At 34.1% G+C, this 23,676-nt stretch overlaps 1 protein-coding gene across 2 annotated transcripts in view; it reads left to right on the forward strand.

Annotated features, from left to right (window-relative positions):
* LOC118187231 (inactive phospholipase C-like protein 1) overlaps nucleotides 1-23,676 on the forward strand; it is a 106,141-nt gene that overhangs the window by 8,990 nt on the left and 73,475 nt on the right. For both annotated transcript variants that reach the window (XM_035357399.2, XM_035357400.2), the window contains exons 2-3: nucleotides 19,426-19,575; nucleotides 20,954-21,160. In XM_035357399.2, coding sequence (XP_035213290.2) covers nucleotides 19,426-19,575; nucleotides 20,954-21,160 — 357 coding nt within the window. The remainder of the gene's footprint in view (nucleotides 1-19,425; nucleotides 19,576-20,953; nucleotides 21,161-23,676) is intronic.

Raw genomic sequence — 23,676 nt, forward strand, 5'->3', positions numbered from 1 at the left:
TTGTATCAGCAGGAAATTGCAATCAGAAAGAATTGGACTCTTCCCATTTTCGAAGCTACCCCATCTCCATTAAAATTTCCTTCCGTACACTCGTACTGTTTCTAGTATTTTTATATTCTCATGTGTGATGATTTAATTGTTTTATTTTTTTCATTGATGTGTTTGAAAAGAGTGGTTTTATATTTACCATCTCTTGAAATAGTACATTATGACATATATTCAGGGTTAAAATTCAGCCAGAGATGGGCTGAGCTATTTCTTAATTTTTGAGTGATTGTAATTTCCAGCATTAACCCCAAATAAAACGAGATCTGATTTTTTTAATATTTATAATTAATTTAATAAATTATTAAATTTTTATTTATGTCTTTATATTTCTTTTAATTTGATTATTACAAAGTCCGTAATCCGGACTCGTCGGGACTTCGGCGATTCCGGATTAGGGGTTTTTCCGGATTATAGATCATCAGTTTAAATTTGGTAAGATGGCATGCAGAAATTATACAATTAAAAATATGAAACCGTAATTTATGAAATAAAGAGCAATTATGATATAAAGGGTATCAAAATTTACAAAAAAAAAGCGTAATATTTATTTGTTTACTTTATTAAACATTTCTTCACTATCGGAAGCGCACATGGGTAAACGCTTTACTGGCTTTATGCGCATGCGTAGCGGACACGCGCATTTGTAAGTTTGTGGCTTTGAGGTCCGGATTATAGATCATTCCGGATTTTGTACTTTGCACTATATTAATGTAGTATCAAAATCAAATGTAGAAACTCTCTTTTTTTGTATGAAGTCAATTTCAATCAATATGACCAAAATCTAGAAGAATAACTGCAAGATTGCTGAAGCTGTTGAAATTAGGAACGATCTTAAAAACAGCATAAAAAGTCTTGATATAAAGCATGTATAAATTTATCTAAAACAGGATGTGAGCAACAGTTATCATCAGCACATTTTTAACATATACTTTACTGTCAGAATATAAAGATGAAACCTTATTAGCAACTTAAACAGGCAGTGGAATTAGTTAATGACAATATAGATACTGTTTTTGTTCAACAATACATTGAAGTATATAATTTGCGTTTTACTTCTCTGTGGAACCATTTTTAAAAATGAGTTGTCAGGTCATTTGAATTATAGAATAGAAAGAATGTGCATTGAAAAAAGAACTGGATATTATCAAAATGTTACGACTAAGATCTTCAACAGAAGGGACTAAAGGAATGTTTTCTTCTTTTGGAGTAGTATGTAACAAATTGAACAATGAATTAGGGATTGAAAATATAGCCAAACTTTCTTGTTTTGTTTTGTTTAAAGCACTGAATGCAAATCTAATGGGGTAAACTACTTTGAAAAAGTTATGCAGACTGCAGCTATAAGTACCATTGCTATAGTTATATTCACTTCGATTTTTTATTCTTATAAAAAATATAACTACAAAAGTTCCCTCCCCCCGGTAAAAATATACTTATGGGTGTCCCTTGGTGAAAATTGGCGGTACATGGATACCGAGTTTGTGCAGTTCTTTGACTTGTTATTTTGGCTTTGTGTAGCAACGATTTTTGTGTCAACACTATGCCTCAAATTGTGGAAAAATTTTGTAAATATTGTGGATTTTTTTTTTTTTTTTTTTTTTTTTATTGGCACTCAAAATGTTTGCTTAGTAGAATTTGGTGTACACTAATATAATTGGTTTTTTAATTAAATTTTCTTTACATTCCCTTTTCATAATCTGAAATTTAATTTAAGCCAAATAAAATTAAGGCTTTTTTATTTATTTAAAAAAAATTACTTTTACATAATTACTTTTAAATAATTTTTTTAAATGCTTTGAAAAACTTTTTCATCTACAACCTATAAAAATTTGCGCTCTATCTGAAATTAAAATTTTTTTAGCCATATTTTCAAAAGGTTAGGATATTTTTATTTAAAATTCTGGAGATATATTTAAATATTAAAAATGTTTGGCAAAGATAAAAAAACTATGATGCTATAATGGTCTCAAATCTGAGCACTGTTTTGCACTATTAAGTTTTTTCTTTTTTTTGTGTGTGTGTGTGTGTGTCTAGCCGTTTTTTAGGGTGCATTATATTATGTATAACTTTAGTTTTGACAATTTTTTTTCATCATAATATTTTAAATATTTTATTTTTAAAAACATCAGATTTACAGTTTTTGCACAGCAAACCTACAGAGAAATTGTGATGTTGTTCCAAAATATCATCTGCAAACTTACTGATATTTTAAATGAAAATTTTTTTTTTTTTTTTTTATTTTTTATTTTGCCCTGTTTTCACCGAAATATATTTAATTTTTAGCTTTTAATTAGTTGAATTTTACGTATTAAAGAGATTAATGTAGATTAAAATAGAAAAATAGTTGTTGAATTTATATGAAATCCATAATAAACTTGCATCAAAATGTATGTTTCACAGAATGGCGTATTTTAACCTTCCAAATATGGACAAACTTCCGTATTGAAGAATGGCTTTTCCATTTGTTATACAGGAAAATTGCTACCAGGTCTAGATGAATATGATTTTTGGTTGGATATATATTTGGAAGAAAAAAGACTTAAGGTACAAAAGGTGAAAGCGTCGTTTTGGAATTACAATCAAGAAAATACCATTTGTTCTTTACACTTTGGTGATTTTTTTAAACCAGGGCCAGACCCGCAATGCTAAGACAGTTAAAAAACTTTGGAGAAATACTTTACTTATTATATTTTTCCAGTTTTGTGAAATCCATAGTTATTATTTCTCACAGCAATTTTATGATGCAAAATAAAAAGTGCGGAATGTATTATTGAAAAAATTTCCTTTTATTGCCAGGATAAAAACTCATGTGCAGATGATATGATTGATAAACTGGTAAATAAAATTGCAATTTTTAAAAATACCTTTACAGTATGCAATTGCTTATACACAGAAAAGATTAATTATTTTATTTTAGAATAAAATATGCTTAATATTTTCATTGAAATAATGGAGACTGCAAAAGACATGTGATATCCCCTTTTCCCTCGTATATGAAAAGAGTGTTATGTATAATCGGTTGTTAATAGTAAATAATTTAAAAAAAAAAAAAAAAAAAAAAAAAAGATAGCAATGCAACTTCAGCTTCTTTATACAGTAAATATCTGACTATCTTTCGTTCAACTAAACTGGAATATTTTCTATTTCCCCACCCCTATGTAAAATTAAGCAAATAAGAGATTTGTAACTCCTTTATAAAGCACGAATACAACTACGATTCGAATCAAACAAAACCGTCGCCGGACAATGCTATTTAGCGCAAATAATGCATTAGCGTAACGTAATCCTTTGTTCTTTTATGTACGCTCGATTGATTTTCGGTAAGTCGATTTAATTTTTATATAGAAACGATGTAAGTTAACTCCTATTTATCTGTATTTCAATCCTATTTTCAGAAAAGAAAAAATGAAAATCTTAGACTTGTGTTCAACTGAACTGCATGCAGTATTTCCCAAATGACGGTAGCCTGGCTTCAAAAACGCGACTTATATAAAAATGAGTTAACACTGGTTGTGCAACGGAAAAAATTATGACGAGCGATTTAAGTCTCTTTATATGTTGCATCCGTAACTTATATACTATGATGATTATATACTGAATAAAGAGTGACTCGTACCTTCAAACTTCTGCCTAAATGACTGGTTCATGATTGGCGACATGTCTGCCGATTGTCATCATCGTGACGGAATTTCGTAATCAAGTATGATGCCTCACTTCGGCGTTTATGTCTGTAATGCTCGTTTTTCCTTTGAAATCTCACATAATTTAAATGTAGGCATTTGATGTTCAAGTTGATAATAAATATTTTATTTAAAAAAAAAAAAAAAGTTCGAAAGGGTTCAGATTTTAACAATCGTCTAATAGGGCTCTTTTCAAGTTTAATATTATTGCGTGCTTACTTGTTCGTAATAGACTGAATCACAAAGGTCTGATGATAGGTTGATAAAATATTTTATCAACCTAATAAAATGATAGGTTGATAAAACATGCCTTCTCCGGGATTCGAACCCGAGCTCATCGCTAGGGCAGTTAGGGTCATTAACCACTATACCGGCTGAGCCGCAGTAATTACACTTGCGGTGATACAGGCACCAGTGCAAAATGTCGCCAAATAATCGCCAAGTTTAGCGGTTATTTGGCGATAAAAATTAGTCTCCAAGACCGTTGCCAGCTTTGCAATATCTCGCCAAATTAGCAAGACAGCTATTCACTTATTGGTAAATAGACTTATCCCGGTATTCTTACTTTCCTGCTGGAGCATCGCCTCTCTAGACTTTCATGTTACGTTATAAAGGAAAAATACAATTTCACACAGTATGCACTAAAATCATCTATCTAATTGTATGTACAAAATTCATAACATTGCCCCGTTCCCAAGGACTGCGCGTCCCGCGCATTATGATGCCTGGACAGGAAGCCATACTTACAAGTAAGACAAATTGGTTACAGCCGAAAACATCGCGGCAAAAACATCGCATACGAAAACGTCGCGGAGAAAACAACGCAAGGCAAAAACATCGTGGGAGAAAACATCGCAGATCTAAAACATCGTCGTCGAAAATAAAGTGCTTCAAAAACTTCGCAGTTTAAAAACATCGTCGTCAAAAATATCGTGGTAAAAAATAAAGTATCTACAAATTATCGCATGACGATAACATCGCAAACATGCTTTTTTCAGGCTTTAATAACTATACATGGATATTCCCGTAATGATTTGTGAGCACAAGATGGAAAGAAGGATAATTTTTACTTTCATATTTTTTATTAATCAATAAATTTTTGCTGAGAAAATAAAAAAGAAACTTAAGCATAGAAAATTAATGCAACTTATAGCATTGAATAGAATTGTAAACCGACATAGTTAACTAACAAAGGCCATTAATAAATAATTTTTTGTAAAGTTTTCACTGGTAATTTTTCATGAAAAGTATAATCTATAAGTTGCATTTAGTTTTCTATGCTTAAGTTTCCTTCTTACTTTTTCAGCAAAAATTTATTAGTTAATAAAAAAAATGTGAAAGTAAAAATTATCCTTCTTTACATCTTGCGCTCACAAATCATTATGGGAATATCCATTTACAATTATTAAAACCTGAAAAAAGCATATCTGCGATGTTATCGTCATGCGATGATTTGTAGATACTTTATTTTTTACCACGGTATTTTCGACGACGATGTTTTTAAACTGCGAAGTTTTTGAACTGTTTTATTTACGACGACGATATTTTGTACCGCGATGTTTTAGAACTGCGATGTTTTGTAGCACGACGTTTTCGCATTGTGTTGTTTTCTCGGCGACGTTTTCGTCCGCGATGTTATCGGCGGACACCGACAAATTAATACAATAATTATAAAAATAAATGCGTAAATTTACAAATTAATCCTCAACTACCGTGTTTATTCGAGTAATAGGCTCAACCCTGTTTTGAAACAAAAAAAAGGGGGGGATCGTCAAAAGTGTACAATATTGTGTAGTAGATTTTCCCGCACCTAGACCATAATAGTCGCACTGCAATAAAATATTGGCAAAAAAGTGCCACTATTACGCGAGTAAACACTGTGGGACTACTGTGGGACTGAGTAAACACTGTGGTCTTAGTAAGCTAGTTACATTATATACACTATGGGGACTACTTACTTTTGCCATAGTAAGGGTATTGTGGGCATAGTACCTATCGTACTGCACGACTTATAACTTACGGATCCCAACTAAGGCGAGAATATCATGACTTATGGATCCGCACTGACGTTGTTCACTCCGTTTACGACCGTTTAAGGACCGACTCAAGGTGACTAGTTTAGAAGATAGTCCTTTCCGTCAAATCGGATTCCGTAACTACACCTTCTCACCTTCGTTGACGTCCTGTAGCTCTCGTGTTGTATCGGGTCTTCATCTTCTTGGCGCCAAGTTGACTTGCTTTCATGCAAAAATGTGCATAACTTAAAACCGTACCTGGATATCTTGAATGTGCTTTTCAGGCGATGAAAGCGCATCTGAAAGGCGACCAAACAAGAGATCACGACCAAAGAGCATCTGGCATGGAGAATAGCCGGTAGTTTCGTGGATAGCACTGCTATTGGTCAGTAAAAACAGAGATAATTGTCCCAGTCCTGTTGGTTTCTGGAAACCACCAGTGAGAAGTTATTAAGGATAGTTCGATTAATACTTTCTACCATGCTATCTGACTGCGGATGTAAAGGTGTCGTTTGGGTTTTATTGATGGCGAGTAGCTTGTAGAATTCTTTAATTACAGCCAAGGTAGAATTTCTTCCTTGATCGGAATGCAACTGAAGAGACGCTCCGAGCTTGAAAATTTAATGCTGTATCATTACCACTGCTACCGTGACAGCCTCCTGATCAGGAATAAAATACGCTTCTGGCCACTTGGTGAAGTAATCGATGATAATGAGGATTTATTTGTTACCATCAGCAATTCGTGGCAGAGATCCCAGGATGTCAAAGGCGATACGTTCAAAAGACGCTTCTACATTGTAACGTTGTAGCTTGCCTCAGCTGCGTTTCTTCGGTCCTTTCCGACCCGGCAAGTGTCGAGTGATTGGGCATCGCTCTTGCACATCAGCCCTTGCATTACTCTAGTAGAAGCACTCTCGAACTCTATGCAAAGTCTTCATTATTCCGAAGTGGTCTCATGTAGAGCTGTAATGCAATTCTTTAAGAACATCCGGGATCTTGGAAGTATGTGCAGCCATCAGAATGCCTTTCCATCATCTTATTGAAATTTCCGGTAAAAGACGCCGTTTGGCATATAGAGTGGTTCCCATAGAGTCTAGTATTATTTTTCCATAGGACTGTAGATCGAAATGTCTTGCCAGGTAGGTTTCCTGTTTGAAATCTCCATTAATTCAATTATTGGGTTTAAATGTCGCTTTCTTCCAACTGGTCTTTCCTGACTTCTTCGTCACTGCATGGATCTGGGTCAGACGATGTTGGATTCGTAACTTGTCGTACGACCGGACCAAGCAGCTCATATTTCGCTTAGACCGTGAAATGATATCGAAGGTTTTCGGGACAAGGTCTTCAAGACAGGGCGTCGGCATTTCCATCTAACGATCCCTTCCGATAACGGATAGTTATGTCATATTCTTGCAGTATATGTATCACCTGGCTATTTAACCTTCGGCATTCTTGAAATTTAAGAACCAGGTCAACGATGCATGATCTGTGCGGAGCAGGAATGTTCTGCCATAGATAGAATGATGGAAATACTCTGCGGCTTTAACTATGACGAGGAACTCTTTCTTGGTGAGACAGTAATTCCTCTCCGGTTTAGATAAACACTTGCCATGACACGTTCTTGACCGTTTATTTCTTTGGAACAAAACGGCAGTGACACTCTCATTGCTCGCATCCGTATCGAGAATGAATGGTTTGTCGAGCTGAGAATACGTTAGGATTGGAGCAGATGTTAAATCTTCCTTCAGTTTGTTACATGCATCCTCACACTCTTTTGTACACAAGAACTTCTGCTTGTTCTTTATCAGCTAATGAAGGGATCTTGCAGTGGAAGAAAAGTCCTTCACAAATCTCCTGTAAGGCTAAGGAAACTTCACAGCTGATAGACATTTGCGGGGCGTCTCCAGTCTTTAACTGCTGACACTTTTTCTGGATCTGTACACACACCTTCGGCTAAGATAGCATGTCTAAAGTAAGCCATTTCTGTCTGAATAGTTTGCATTTGGCAGGACTTTAGATTGGCTTCCTTCAGTTCCTTAAGCACTAAGGCTTTCTATATCCTCTTCTAAAGTTTTCCGGACGATGACAATGTCATCGAGGTATAAGAGACAGGCTTTGAGGTGTGCGAATGTTTGCGGTGCACTACATAATCCAGACAACATCACCTTGAACTGGCAATGTCTGGTAGTAAAATGTGTCTTTTATCGGTCATCAGGATGTGTGTCTACCTGCCAATATCCACTCTAAACAACTTGCTTCCGGAAAGAGCGTCCAGAATGTCGTCAGTTCTAGGAAGAGGGTAGCTGTCTAACCTCATTCAGCCGGCAATAGTCAACGCAAAATCTTGTTGAACAAGCTTTCTTTCTGACCAGAACGATCGAGAGGCCGAAGGATGTGCTAAAGGGTCGATGACGTCGCTTTTTTGCATGTCTTTTAGGAGTTCACCTACGTCTTCCTTTTTAGCAATCGGTAGACGTCTTGGATGTTGCTTGATTGGCGGATGATCCCCGGTATCAATTCCTGTGCTGTGTCAAAGTGGTTCGAAGTGCGTCAGAAGACTAGCAGGGAAAAAACGTCTTGAAATTCTTGAATGGCATATTCGCAGAGTTGCCATCGCAGAGTTCCGATCATACTCTCGCCAGCCCGATTTTCAACATAGTTCTCCCGACTTTCTCTTATCAAAATTTTTCACGACGTTTATGTAACTTGGAATAATACTTCGTTATTTGCACCAAAAAAAAAGTGCTTTTCGGCATCACGATGTTTATGTAGCATGGTATAATACTTCTTTATTTGCACCCAAAAAAAGTGCTCTTTGGCGTCTGAAAGCGCTTGATTTTCTCTAGATGCATATAAAAAACCGAAGTTGTTTCATCACTGAGATATAGCACGTTTCTGGTTTGTTGTGACAGTCCGAAAACATCGTGTTCAGTTCTCCAATGAGAATGAAACGCCATTGCAAGTTATCTGGCATATATTAGCCAATGAGCACAAAGCAAGATCGAGGTTGTTTATTTCATTCGTCTCGCGAGAGAGCAGAGTACATTTCACATGCTTTCCAGAAACACTTTAAGAAACTGTCATATTTAGTCTTACTTATGTCTGCTTAAAATGTAAAATACTCATGTACTTTTCAAAAATCGTACGCATGTGACTTCCGTATATGATTTCCTTTTATTATTTCGTCAAGGATATGTAATATTGCAATGTGTATCGTTTGCCATTGCGATTTTTCGTTTTCGTACGGTGGAGGGGCCGATGTTCTTAAACATATGCGTATACAAGGAAAGCATAAATTGTATTGGGGGAAAAAATTTAATTTTTCTGTAGAAAAAAGGACCAAAAAGTTATTGGTGCAGAATGCTTGTTTTTTGCATTTTACTGGAGCACTTGCCATTGAATGCCTCGGATCATGCTGCAGCTTTTTTAAAAAAATGTTTCCCGACAGTAAAATCGCTGAGAACAAACTCAAGGACAAAAACACCTGCAATTGTAGAAATGGGTTTAAAAAATTGGTATGAAAAATAAATCTTCTGTTATTGATTGCATTAAAACAGTTCCATTCTGCCTCTTTATGGATGGAAGCAATAATACCAATACAAAACTGTATCCAATTGTTGTTTCTTTTTTTTTTCTTCTTTTATAATCCAAAGTCTTCAGAAATTGGGTGTAGTTTACTTTCTGCCCCCATTTTATTCGACAGACTTTAATATATAGCATAGATACTTATGAAAACTTTAGAAGAAAATGCGTTTCTTCAGCTTAGCACTTATTGCCGCACCAGGAACTGTAAGCTTGAAGACTGATATTGCAGGCATCTTAAAAAAGGAAAATTCATATTTGCAAAGTATAAAATGCACCTGTCACCTTTTACATTTAGCAGTGAAGAATGGTCAGCTTCTTTGCCAATAAGTGTGGCTGAACATATTGTTAATATTTATTATTATCTTGGAAAGATTGTTAAAAGAAAGGGAAAATTGAAACAATTCCAACAGCTGCATAATACTGAAATAAGAAAAAAAAAATTGAAATGTGAATCTGGTTATCTTTAGAGAAATATTTATTTAGAATCCTCGACCAGTGGAAACCACTTTTTACATTTTTTAAGGAAGAAGTTGATGCTTCTAGAGTACAATACCTTATGTAAATGCCGATGTAGTTATTACTTCCACTGTTAAAAATCGATGTGAGGAATTTCTGCACCTGCGAGTAAGTAATTTCTGCACCTGCAAGCAATTTAATTGGCAATTCTCAAAATAATACTACAAAATATAAGTATAAAGCTCTCTCAAAACAAAGTTCTCCCAAAATAAAATAATCGCTTGACAAGGGACACATTTTCTGATTAGTGTAAATTTATCTTGTGAACAACGAATATTTATGTTTTTGCCTTCGGACCTTAACAAAGCTTTTTGCTTTTTTTGTACGCTTCTTTTTGCCATCATTCGATGTTCTTAACTCAGTTTTACAGTGCAAATTCATGTTTTGCTATCATTGATTAGTGATCTAGTTAAATTATTACTTAATGATTAAGAAAACCGATTAGAGTATTTTTTTACATGTATAAGTATTTTTGCATTATTTGCATTGAAGAGATAATAACTGAACTTTCAGATATTAATTAGTACAGTTAATTTATTGTTTAAAAATATTTTTTCTTTCTGTGTATTTTTATTATTTTAAAAAAAAAAAAAAATTCTTTTTTTCATTGAGAAAATTCTCTTGATTTTTTAGGGTCGTAGGTTGGCAAGTATGCCCTCCTATATCACTTAGTTGTGATATTAGGCTTTCCGAAGATAGCGTTTGGCGGACAATTGGGTCGTTTAATACAGGTCACTGGAGTACATCGCCTGCAACCAGTTCGCCTTTCTTAATGATTCTTGCTTTACCACTGACGTTGACAACTCTTACCAGGATAACTGTCCTCGATAAGTCGACGAGTGCCGAGGCTACTAGTCCCCCTCGCGGGGTGTTAAGAGCTCTTGGGATATTCCATTACACTGTACTGGAAAGTTCTGTTTTCGGCATTGGATTCAGGAAGTAAAAATTGTGTTCTCTCATGTACAATGATATCATCTTTAGCTATAATTTGGTGGGCAGATTTAACTCCTTCATCAATAATTCCGAATAGAATTATGTTCTCAAATGCAGACTGCAGTTCGTTATTTTTAAAGTTCAAGGAAAAATTTTATTTCTGTACAAAGTCTAATCCAAATATGCAAGTGTCTGTAATATTCGCTACATATGCCGTGTGATGGTAAGGCGGCAGTTCCAAATGTGATGTTAACTTTTAATTTTCTATCGATGTCGATTTTATTCCCGGGCACTCTGAAGGATAACGCAGGGCTGCGTTCAGATGAGCTTGCCTGATTGTTGACACAGATCTTTTCAGATGATGGCAGCATTGACTCCTGAATTGATGGTCATACTGCAAGGAATTTCATTGATATGTCTCATGCTGAAGAGTCCATTACTTCCGCCGCTCATTGCAGAAATCTGAAGCGCTTTAAATTCGGGGGTTCTTATTATCTGATAACCTCCACCCCATGAGAGAACCACTAATTTGGTTCCTGTGTCTTTACTGGGAGTGGTCTTATTTTTCGTGCCTTGGGATGTTCTGCAATTCCTTTGTACATGGCTTTCGCCACCGTATTTCCAGCACTTTATGGTCGGTCTCTTGTCACTCCTATTCCGTATCAAGATATCGACTTGCTGGTTCAAGACTTTTTCAAATTTTTTAGCATAAAATCTGCTGTGTGGAGCATAGCAAGATCGTAGGAGGATGTGTCTCTAGATATGTTAAAAAAATGCTTGGCATAGTTTATGGCCAGCTACCATATTTCATAGTGAGGACGATGAAGATGATAGCCGCAAATTTGAACGTTTTCAGACATCGCAAACTAAAGGTGAAATTTTCCAGTTATTGGATTTTGTAAAGAAATCTGGAGAAGCGGTAATAAATGAAGATGATATAACAGAAATTTTTCATTGCGACGGCAATGCCCCAATCATCAATTAATTAACGGACGGCGAAATCTGGAGTATGGTTCTAGATCCAGAAAATACCGCTTCCGATAGTGAAGAAAGTGACAGAGAGGTTATTGAAAAGGAAAAAAGTGCGATTGACAAGTTAGTCAGTATTCTCGACACAGCAATTACAGGACTTGAACAGTGGAACTTTGAAACTGAACAAGAAATTATGTCTGTTTATGGAATTAAAGAGAAAGTATTAGCACAAAAAAACGAAGCAACGTAAACAACTTACATTGAAAGAAATGTTTAATAAAGTAAACAAATAAATATTAAGCTCTTTTTTTTTTTTTTTTTTTTTTTTTTTTCAAATTTTGATACCCGTTAGATCATAATTGCTCTTTATTTCATAAATTATGGTTTCATATTTTTAATTGTATAATTTCTGCATGCCATCTTACCGGATTTAAGTTGATGATCTATAATCCGGAAAAGCCCCTAATCCAGATTCGCCGAAGTCCCAACGAGTCCGGATTACCAACTTTGTACTCTACAGTTAGGCAAGCAACCAATAAACTATCTGCGACAAACAGACACTTAAGCCGCATATAATAAAGATGTTTATTTATTTCATTTTATTTGTTTTTTTCATCATTGCCGGTTGCATATTTCCAAATTCTATTATATATGGATCTTAAATTTATTTATTAAATGTTAAATGCACGTGCTCTTGTATTTTTTATTTTTAAGCCGGAAAAGGCTTAGCTTTCTCATAATATTCGTCACGCGCTGCACTGCACGGGGAATAAAACAATTTACAGTTAGGCAAGGATCCAATAAACTATCGGCGACAAACACTTAAGCTGCATATACTTTATAAGATAAGTAGGCCTTTTGGGCTAAAAATACTATTGAAAAAAGATTTTTATACAATAATCTTTTTTTTTTTTTTTAAATCGATATTATAATTAATGCACTAACGGAGAAAAATAATAGATCATATTGTTTAATGGGAATAGTAGAACTATTTAATCTATTATTCCCATTTAACAATATGGGCACTCATTTAAAGAGATAATGATTTATTCTTTTGACAATGGATAGCAGTTAAATTAGTAGAAAATTTTATACATTTTGTTATTTAAGCACCCCACAGTTTTATTATTTGCAATATAAAATTATAAATGAATACTGTAAGTAGAATTATTCAATCTAGTATTCCAATTAAACTGTATGATAAACTATTTTTCTGCTCTTAGTGCATTAATTGTCAAATTCATTTTAAATGAAAGCTTATTGTATTTAAAGAAAAAAAAAGAAACTTTTTTCCTTGGAAATTGTAATTTATTTTGTTTTTTAGTCTCATTTTCATATTATCAATGAGGAAATTTTTAGTCATTATTAAAACATAAGCAAATAATTGTAAGAAAATTATGAAGTAAAGGAAAGTGTCATTCAGAGAATAAAGAATTTGAATATTCAAAATATTCAGTTTCAGAAAGTGGATGTGATAATATTACAACAAGCATTTTACATGAAACTAAATTGAAAACATGAAAATCATCAGTTCCTCATAAAGTGCACCAAGATAGAAAACTTGGTCATTAAGTGCACTAAGATGGCAAACTCAAAAGCAGTTTTTTTTTTTTTTTCCTTCTGTGGTCTACTTCAGATTTAACACATTTTTTAAAACAAGCTCTAAAAATCACTCAGTTATATTTATTTTTATCATTCTTGTTTTAAAAGAGGGCAAAAAGTTTGAAAATTTCAAAACTTTATATTTAATACATTTTTTTTTGTATTGAAATTATGAAATCTTAAATGTCAAATAGTCTTTTTAGACTATTATCATTTTCAAAAATTCATTCCAAACTACAGAAATTAAGTTGGAATTTTCACACAAGTTTCATTGAAAAGATTTTCTCCTGCTCTATTCAATAGTGCAAACTAGAATAAAAGAGAAACACGCCAATGTGACAATCAAAATCGCAATAAAAACCTTGTTTTTAGCGTATATATATATTATTATTATTGACTGTAAAATTCTGATATCTTTAAAATTGTTTGTTAAATGAAGGCATGTAAAAATTTATTTAAACATCAGATAACAATAAATCTGAATCAAATTTCGAAACAATTTATTCTCACCATCACATTTTCATCAACCAGCAGCGTATGTAGAAAATTTGAGCTCGATAGCTTTTCTGGAAATTGGAAATTCTAATTTTTCTAATAGGTATATTTTACATATGTACATTTCTTCCAGCTACTGAGTCGATTTCATTGTACTTTATGTTAAATACATAAAAATATTGAATTATTTAATGACTAGTTCATTATTAGTCAGGGAATCTTTTCTGTTTTCTGTTCAAAAATAATGCTAATAGTATGCTCGTGGATGATAAATATTGTTGCTGATATCCACCATACCCCTAAAGAAGTCCACTCTCAGAGCAATTAATTTTCATTGTTTGGTTTATTAATTTGTGTCTAAGTTTAGCCACAGGCTAGCATTTAACCTCTGCTTATTTTGTAAGGTTCTTACTCTACTACTGTCTTACATTAATTGTTTAATCATAACATGGTCTTAGTAAGGAGCTTATTCATTTATTTCTAGCTTATAACAAGCACTCTATAACAAAAAAAATCGACACACCAAGAAGGAGTTGTCCGATGGAGACAAAAATTGGTGGATAGGAAGATTATGTACAGAATAGAAAATTATTAAAATTTCAGAACGATTGAATGATTTATTTCAGAGTTACTTAGTTACGAAGTAATGAGCTCAATAAGGTGTTGACCCACCTCTAGCCTGGATGCAAGCTGCTACATGTCGTGGCATAGACTGATAAAGCTCCTGGATGGTCTCCTGCAGTATTTCATGCCAAGTTTGCTCCAATTGTCAGGCTAGGTCATCAACATTTGCTGGCAGATGCAGTTGCTTTTCTCTCATATCCCAGACATGCTCAATGGGAGAGAGATCTGGCTGGGCAAGGAAGTGTTTGACAAACTGAAAGAGAGTTTATAGCAAGACGTGCCATATGTGATCTGGCATATCTTGCTGAAAAATAAGGCCAGGGGACTGCAGAAGGAACGGTAGCAAAACAGGTCTCAGAATGTCGTCAACGTACCACTGTGCTGTAAGCATGCCTCTAATGAAGACCAAAGGAATCCGGTTAGAAAGAGAAATAGCACCTCAAACCATAACTCCTGGTTGAGGGCCTGTGTGGTGTGCAGTAGTAAAAGCAGGATCGGCATGCTGCTCTGGGCGTGATCGTCATGGCACAGCTGGAAGTGGGATTCATTGCTAAGGACTATACATTCCCAGTCAGCATCATTCCAACCTGATTGAGTCAAGCACCACTGTAATTTGGTTCGACGGTGTGCAGGCGTGAGTGGCAGGTGGTGTAACAGTCAGTCTGAGCGTAGATTTTGCTCTATCAGCCGTGTGTGAATGGCCATGGTGGACATTCATATACGTGTCGCACATCTGATGGTTGATAGCGATGAATCAGGTGCTGTGACAGCTGATCTGATAATCACTCTGTTCTCCCAATCAATTATAGCCCTAGGTCGACTGCTAACATCATGACGCTGAAATCTGCCATTGCTCACCCATTCTTGCCAGCATCTTCTAATCGCCGCATCGCTTCGACTCATATGACGAGCGATTCTCCAATTTGCCGAACCTGCCTCTTTCAATCCAATGATACAACCTCTTTCAAACTCTGACAGTTGCACGTAATGAGCTCGAATCATGTGACGAGGCATTTTTTCAGTCGCTGAAAGGTATTCTAAATCACAATGCAACAGAAAATTTTAACAACAGTTCAAGAACAGCTCCTTATATACATCTGCTGGATGCACAGTATTGATGCGCTGGAGATTACACTATTCATTCATTGGACACCAAATTTTGAAGCAATTGGATGATTCCTTCTTCGTGCGTCAATTTTGGTTTTGTTGAAACCAGAAACTTGGTGGCCGTGAGTCCAAAAACAGATCAGCCTCATTTTGGACGTCCTGCACAGAGTGGAAGATAGAACCAGCAAGATGTAGCTGCAGGTGGGAAAAAAGAAGTTCGATAGAGCAATGCCATAGCTATATGGTGGGTGTGCCAAAAGATCCCATTCAATTCCATATAGAGTCCAGCCGGTGAATGCAGACACATGTGGTCTTGCATTATCTTGACGGAGCATTACCTTTTTGCACTGGAACTCAGTTCAACATTTTTGCTTGATAGCAGCATCAGCATGGACTAGCATCTCGCTATACACCTTATTGTCAGGGTTTTACCTTTTTCCAGATACTCTTTGTGGATAATACAACGGCAGTCCCACCAGATGCAAAGCATGATCTTTTTGTTAGTCGAATTGTGCTTTGCGACACTGTCGACGGACTTGTCGGGCACAGGCCAACCCCCTTTTCGGCCTGCATTGTTGAAGTAAATCCACTTTTCATCACAAGTGACGATTCGGTCCAGAGTTTTGTCCTTACATTGATATTCGAGCAGATTAGTGCAGGTCCGAACACCTCTGTCCTTACCAGCTTGAGTCAGCTCATGTGGCACACAGCAACTGAACTTTTACATAAGTTTTTGCAGTGCGCATTGCCAATAATGAACATGACACTAACGTCTAACTCCTTAGCAAGCTCTCGAATGGTTGCATACTGATCTTCTTCGACAAGTTCTCGCTGGCGGGCTTTAACATCAGTAGGCCGGCCAGAGTGCTCTGCTTTTTGAATGTCATAATCCTTGTTTCGGAACTTTCAGTACCAAACTTTTACACTGTAATATTATACAACATTAGTACTTAAAGCTATACATATGATTTCGTAACATTCTATAGCTGATTTTTTGCTACAGAACTGGAAGTAAATGATGGTTTTAATCTGTTAGCGTGATAGTTCCATTTCAGACACCTTGCACTTAACCCCTTCATGCCGACTGTCACGTATACGTGCCAGCAACGAACACACTTACCGGCCGCCATGCAGGTGTGCCAGAGGATCGTTCCGTTCTCTACCGACTGTCACGTATTTGTGCCAGTACTTTGGATTGTTTTTCAAACTATAATTTCTGCCACAAGATGGCACTGTATGTCCATATTGTTTCAGATATATGTAAATTAGACCTTCTACTCGAAATGAGAGAAGCATGACTCACATACACGTGTTTTTGATTATATAAACAAATGGGGAAATAAATGTTTCCGAATGGCGTGATTTATGACGTATCTTTATTCGCACGTGGTAGTTGTTTACTGTAAATAGAGAAGTTTTATTTGCTCTAAAGCATTGGGTATTTCGGTTTGCAGTTCAGTTTTTAGAAAATAATTAGATCTTGTTTGACGTGAATTCTTTCTGTTTTTACCCTTTCAATGTCGAAGCGTCGAAAATGTTTAACAGAGCATGAAATAGCAGAAATGATGCAAAATATTTCAGATATTGATTGTGAAATTCTGATATTGATTCTGAAAGATTAACTGAAAGACATTTTCCAAAACTTTGTTCAGAAGAGGCTGATAAGAAAATGAGACGACGGTGCTTCGTTTGTTCACATTCCCGGAAAAATCCTCCAAAACGGCAAATGAGTTATTACGAGTGCAAGGAATGTAACGTAGGACTGTGTGTAGATCCCTGTTTTAAAATTTTTCATACGAAAAGAGAATTTTAAGTAATATATTTAGTTTTCAGATGTATAATGTTAAAATTCATAAAATGGTGAGTAATTAAATAAAATGTGTAAAATATGCATTTAAACAAGAAATAAGGTAATTAAAGTATATATATAAAAATATCTATAAAGCACAAGCCGTTTAAATACTCTATAGAGCATTATTAAACAATGCGTTGATACTTCGGAAATTTCATGGATTTAGGCTTAGTAGCAAAAAATCCCCCGGCCCTGGAGAGACGCTCGCGTAAGACACTGCCGGCCTCAGCAATAAGCGCGCGTTTTCGCTACCCGGCTCGAAGGGGTTAAAAGCGTTGCCTTCAAGGCCAGAGGTTAGTCCTCTTGATAATTTCAAACGTATCGTAGTTTTAGCAGCTCTCTGTACTACATAAGCACGCTTTTTCGCTACCCGGCTCGAAGGGGTTAATGACATCTTTTTACAAATTTCACAACACAGTGTTCTAAAGCAAAAGTCTTTGTTTCAAATGCCAAAAATCATTTGGCAAAATATGATTAAATATGCCAATGTGAACTGCTTGTGCAGACGATATTTGCTGTAGCGGGGATCTTTCGTTAAAACCCGATATATATGTAGATAGATAGATAGATATAATTTAACAAATATGCTTAAGTAATCATATTTAACATACTTGTAATTGAAAAGAAGAAGTGATTTTTTTCCAAGAGCGTAAAATTTTGCATAGTGAGCAAATTTGAAAACATGACGACTCAATGAAATTATTTATTTGAAAGAAGGTATTTATAGATACTATGTGAAAAGCTGCTGTGTAAGAAAAGTCTTTGTGCTGATAACTGGCCAGATTTCTTTTTTTACTACCTTGCACTTCATGTGCTAGTGGGTTGAAGAATTAACTTCCATCAGATGGTGCAACAGACAGTTAAATATAGCTAAACATGGGGCAATTAATTGGAAAAGCTAATTAGAGAAATCTGTTGCTTGTTTTTGTTCAAATGCTTGTATGGTACACCTAAAATGATAGACATGAAAAGCTTATTGAATCTGTCTATCAAGCCAAAGGACAATAAAGCAGAATTTTGTTAAATCTGTTGGTTTGGGGAGATATCTAAGAGGAAATAAACAAATGTTTTCTTGTGCAAATACTGGATAGATGTATCAAAACTCTAATGGAGATGATAAAAAACTGTGTGTATAAAAGAAGTACAGTATATTCAAATCACTGGAATGATTAATAAGAAACTATCCAGTTTTTAACAATTTGCAGTGGAACATAGATACAACTTTGTAAAGTCAACATTAGCCACAAATACACAGAAAAATTAATCATTCTGGGGTGCAATCAAATGGTGAAACAAAAGACAAAGAGTAACAGTTCACCAGGAATTTGATCCATATTTAGAAGAATTCGCAAGTCGACAGTATGTAGGACAAGAGAAAATATTTGATTCAATAATTGCAGCAATTCAAGAATAATGGCATCCACACAAGGAAATAAATGTTGTCATATTTACTCGCATGTATCTCCCCTCGCATATTCCCCTTAGTTTTTAGCACAATTTTCAGAAATTTCTGATTTATGGTAACAATATAAAATGTATGCTCAAATAGAAAGTTATTTGGTGTAAGTAAAAGGAATGCTATTAAAAATGATAATTCCTATGAAATGCATAATGTAATAATATTATTGTGCCGTTATGTGGGCTTTTTAATGTACTGTGCTTATAATTTAAGCCATCTCTTTAAAAACAGCAAAAATTACATAGTTTTCCATTCCCAGTTTTCATGTGATAAAATTACCAGAAAAGGGTGGAAATACACTATTTCCCATTGCACATTGTAACTTTTCAATTTCTGAAGGTTGCCATAGTGTTTTCTTTAAATTAATTTTAAATGCCGCCAAATTTTACCAAAACTGTTTTAACAAGAAAGAACCAAGAGTTTTAATTCATTTTTTATTTACAGCCATCAGTGGACATTCAAATTATTTTTTGGGTGTGTGCACACTGTTATATATGTAACTATTATTGCATCAAAATGTTTTTCTTTTTCACTTAGCTCTGGATTGTCTGAGGTACATGATAAATGGGAGCAGTTTGATTAAAGTGAGGCCAAGTGCTCGTCAGTATCGGCGTTTTTTCTCTCTTGAAGAAGATCTTTCTGCTCTTCGATGGATACCATCATCTAAAAAGTCTTCAAAAGCCAAAAGTATTTGCAAATTTTTTCTATCTGTTCTTTAACTAAAATTTTTGCATAATTAGAAAAAAATATTAGGTTTAGTATTTTCAATGTTTTTTTATGTACACTTGTGTGTGTGTATAGGTATTTTCCTGTTGACCATTTTCAATTTAAGGGGGGAAAAAAACTGTCCTCAAATAGTGCAGTTTAGCACCAGTAATGGATAAGTGTAATGTCACAACATGCTTATAAGATCTTTACTTTAGTTTTATTTAACTGCAGTCTACAGTTAAATAAAACTAAAGTAAACTAAACTAAAGTCCATTTAGTCTTTGAAAAAAAAAAACTGGTTATAATAGTTCACATAATTAAAACATTGAAAAGCTGTGAGTCTTTGAAAAAAAAAAACTGGTTATACTAGTTCACATAATTAAAACATTGAAAAGCTGTGGGGTTTGACGAAATGGCGCAGTAAAAAAACACCATGTTACACCACTTTGATTTGGATTCAAGTGAGTTTTATGTTACAGTAAGTTTACGAAAAAGGTGACCATTTATTGTTGTTTTAGCTGCCATTATGGAATTTTAAATTTTTTCTGCTATGTCTGCAATTTGTACCTGTTCATTATCTAACTAGTTAAATAATGATCTGTGATTATCTAACTAAAGAATTGTCTATACCTTTAAACTTCCTGAAGGATTGACATAAGTTCTGGCAGGAACTCTGCCAACTTTCCCATTGATAGGAAAATACGTCCTATAATAATAGTAAAATACAACTTTTAGCTTGAAAAAATTCCATGTTTTAGTTAATTAATTCAAATTAATAATAATGCATATCTATTGAAAAATAGGACCTTGAATGTAAAACTCTATGCCTAGGATAAATTTTAAGAAATCAAAACATTGATGAATATTTTGTCTTCCAGTAGTTTTAAAGAAGAAAATCTTAGTTTTCTTCCTTTTCTTTTAGAATTTCTTCGAAATTACTGTACTTTTATATGTGGCACAAGAATATTTTTATTGATACTTTGTTACCCACTTGTCTTCGGGCATGTCAATGACCAATATAGAAGGTGCAGATCTGAATGAAAATTAGTTAGATATGACTTTTAAAATTGGGACTTCAAGTATAGCTAGTCAATATTTTATTTTTATATCATTATGTATTTGGATTTAGAATCTTTTGTTTAATAATTGATAACTGAGTATACTCTAGAATTCTCGCAATGTGTCTTACTACTTGTTGCACAGTTTCGTTTTGTTGTAAGGTGTAAGTAATTTTCTATAAGAAATTAATTACTTTAGCAAATTTTCTTAATTTTAAAGACATGCAGAAATCTTATGTTTATTAAATTGCCATATTTAATCTGTTACTTAAATATATTTGTTTGCATTGTTATTCTAGTATTAATTAGGTGCATGAAAGAAGTCAGAATGGGGCGAACGACAGATGTACTTAGGAGCAAAGAAATTGCTTGGACCTACTCTGAAGACTGTGCTTTCTCTATTATATATAATGATAACTTTGAATCTCTAGATCTGATTGCTTCCTCACCTGATGAAGCCAATATTTGGGTCACTGGACTGAATGTTCTTATTGGAGCATCCAAATGTAAGATAAAATATGTTTTATTTACTAGAATGTCTATTAATTTGCATATAAAATTTAATGTGTTATTGTTTACTGTACTAATAGTAGTAAAGAATAAAAAATATACTTTACATCGACATATACATGAACACTTTTTATATAGTTTAAAGTAATTTTTAATGAAGCAGTTTATTGACAAATATCCACAATTTTAGTTTTTTTACAAATATCTTTATGTAAATTTATAAAATACTTACTGAAAAGTTGCAAAAACGTATTCATGAGGCAAAGCAGTCTGTAGCAACCCATGATGTCACCAAAAAGTATTTATGTGGCAACCTAAGTATGTGCGTAGCGCATGTGTGTTTTGGTCAATGCTGAATGCACAATGCCAAACTTGTGGAATTCTCTGGTGTTATTTTAAAGCTAGCTGTGAACCTGGGGAGAACAACAATGCAAATAAGAAAATTTTTGTCAAAAAAAGCAAGCATTTTATAACCTATATTTCTTGCTCTTTTAATTTTATTAATTGACGGCTGTTTATGGAATCTTAGCACATCACCATTTTGAAAATACAGTCAAAAGTCGTTAATTCGGACACCCATAATCCGGAATGATCTATAATCCGGACCTCAAAGCTAAAATCTTTCTGTGCATGCGCCGCGTTGACGCATACGCATAAGCATTTAAGCGTGCGCGCAAGACCTTTACGGCTGCGAATATGTGTGTGCACATGCGCATAATACGTTTACGCATGTGCGTTTAATGTATAACGGACGGTATAAGTTAAGGTAAAATTATCTATTTCAGTTAATGTTGATGATTGCATTGTTCCTTAATCTTCGAATTAGATCCGGCTTATTATTCTTTGCAGACTGTAAGAGCAATTTTATAAAAGTAAGCTTGAACTTTTGATTATGTCAAATAGAATTTCCGATGCTGGAGCTCCCAAAGGATCTACAAAACGAAAGTATGTTTCGATGTCCATCAAACAAAAAGTGGAATTGCTACAAAAAAATGGATAAAGACATATCCTTTGTTTATCTAACCGTTCCGAAATTTGTTTATCAATTTCATGCTGCTCTGCGCGGGGAGGGGGTACGTCGCGGCGCGCAATGAACTGGAAGTTGATCTGTCAGCACTATCGTTATCTTCAGGGCAGATGTTTTTATTTTATTCGGCTTATAATTCCTTACTAAATGTAGTATTTTATCTCGATGTAGTCCGTCTTTGATATGATTTAAATCAAATTCCTCGTCATTATAAATATCGCGAATACAAATCAAATAGTTTTCTGGTTGCGATTTTCTAATTTCGGCTATGCGTAATGTATGCTTTACGCATGCGCGCGTTGAATAAACAAATAAATATTAAGCTTCTTTTTTTTGTAAATTTTGATACCCTTTAGATCATAATTGTTCATTATTTTATAAATTACGGTTTCATATTTTTAATTTTATAATTTCTGCATGCCATCTTACCAGATTTAAACTGATGATCTATAATCCGGAAAAATCGATAATCCGGAATCGCCAAAGTCCCGACGTGTCCGGATTAAAGACTTTTGACTGTAGCTGTTGCCTCTCGCTCATTAACTTGTTAAAATATTAATCATCAATGGGTTAACAAATGTTCTCCGAATTCACCAACAAGTTTATCTCATTTTTGTGCGGATAATCAAAACGTACTAAAATTTCAATGTGCCAAATTTGCATATTTAAAAAAATTACTCATATAAAAAAGCTAGACATTCATTAGTCTGAACTCTGAATCGCATTTTAAGAAATTTTGTATAGTGAATATAATCAAGTTAATGTTTGAGCTAAAAATAAATTATAATTATTATAATTAAAAGAACATTGTAATATTTAAAGATTTTTTTTCAAACAATTTCCATACATAAGTTGGTACCAATATCCATACATTGTCCATCTTATAGGAGCTAAATTCATTAAACTCAGAGATTCTACATTGGATTCCTAGCTAAAAACTGTTAAGATCATCATTATTGTGTTACCTTAGATTATGTTAAACATATGTAACACTTCAGGTTAAAATAACATGCCGAACAAAGATTAATTTAGAATTCAAACAAGAACAAACACTTGTGTAGTAAATTTAAATCCTAAACCCTTATTCAAGATGTGAAATCAGTCTTAACCTTTAACTAAACTAATACAGTACAAAGTCTGTAATCCGGATGTCCATTATCTGGAATGATCTATAATATGGACCTCAAAGCCACAAACTTTTCTTTGTATGCTTTACGCATGTGCATTTAATATTATGCATGCATGTTTAATGTTTATGCATGCGCATTTAGCACAAAAAACAAAGCAACTTAAACAACTTACATTGAAAGAAATGTTTAATAAAGTAAACAAATAAATATTAAGCTTTATTATTATTATTATTATTTTTATTTTGATGCCTTTTAGATCATAATTGCTCTTTATTTCATAAATTAGGGTTTCATATTTTTAATTGTATAATTTCTGCATGCCATCTTACCAGATTTAAACTGGTGATCTATAATC

This window comes from Stegodyphus dumicola, chromosome 6 (assembly GCF_044657685.1).
Source record: "Stegodyphus dumicola isolate Sdum_Otavi_A_Nest chromosome 6, ASM4465768v1".
Lineage (NCBI taxonomy): Eukaryota > Metazoa > Arthropoda > Arachnida > Araneae > Eresidae > Stegodyphus > Stegodyphus dumicola.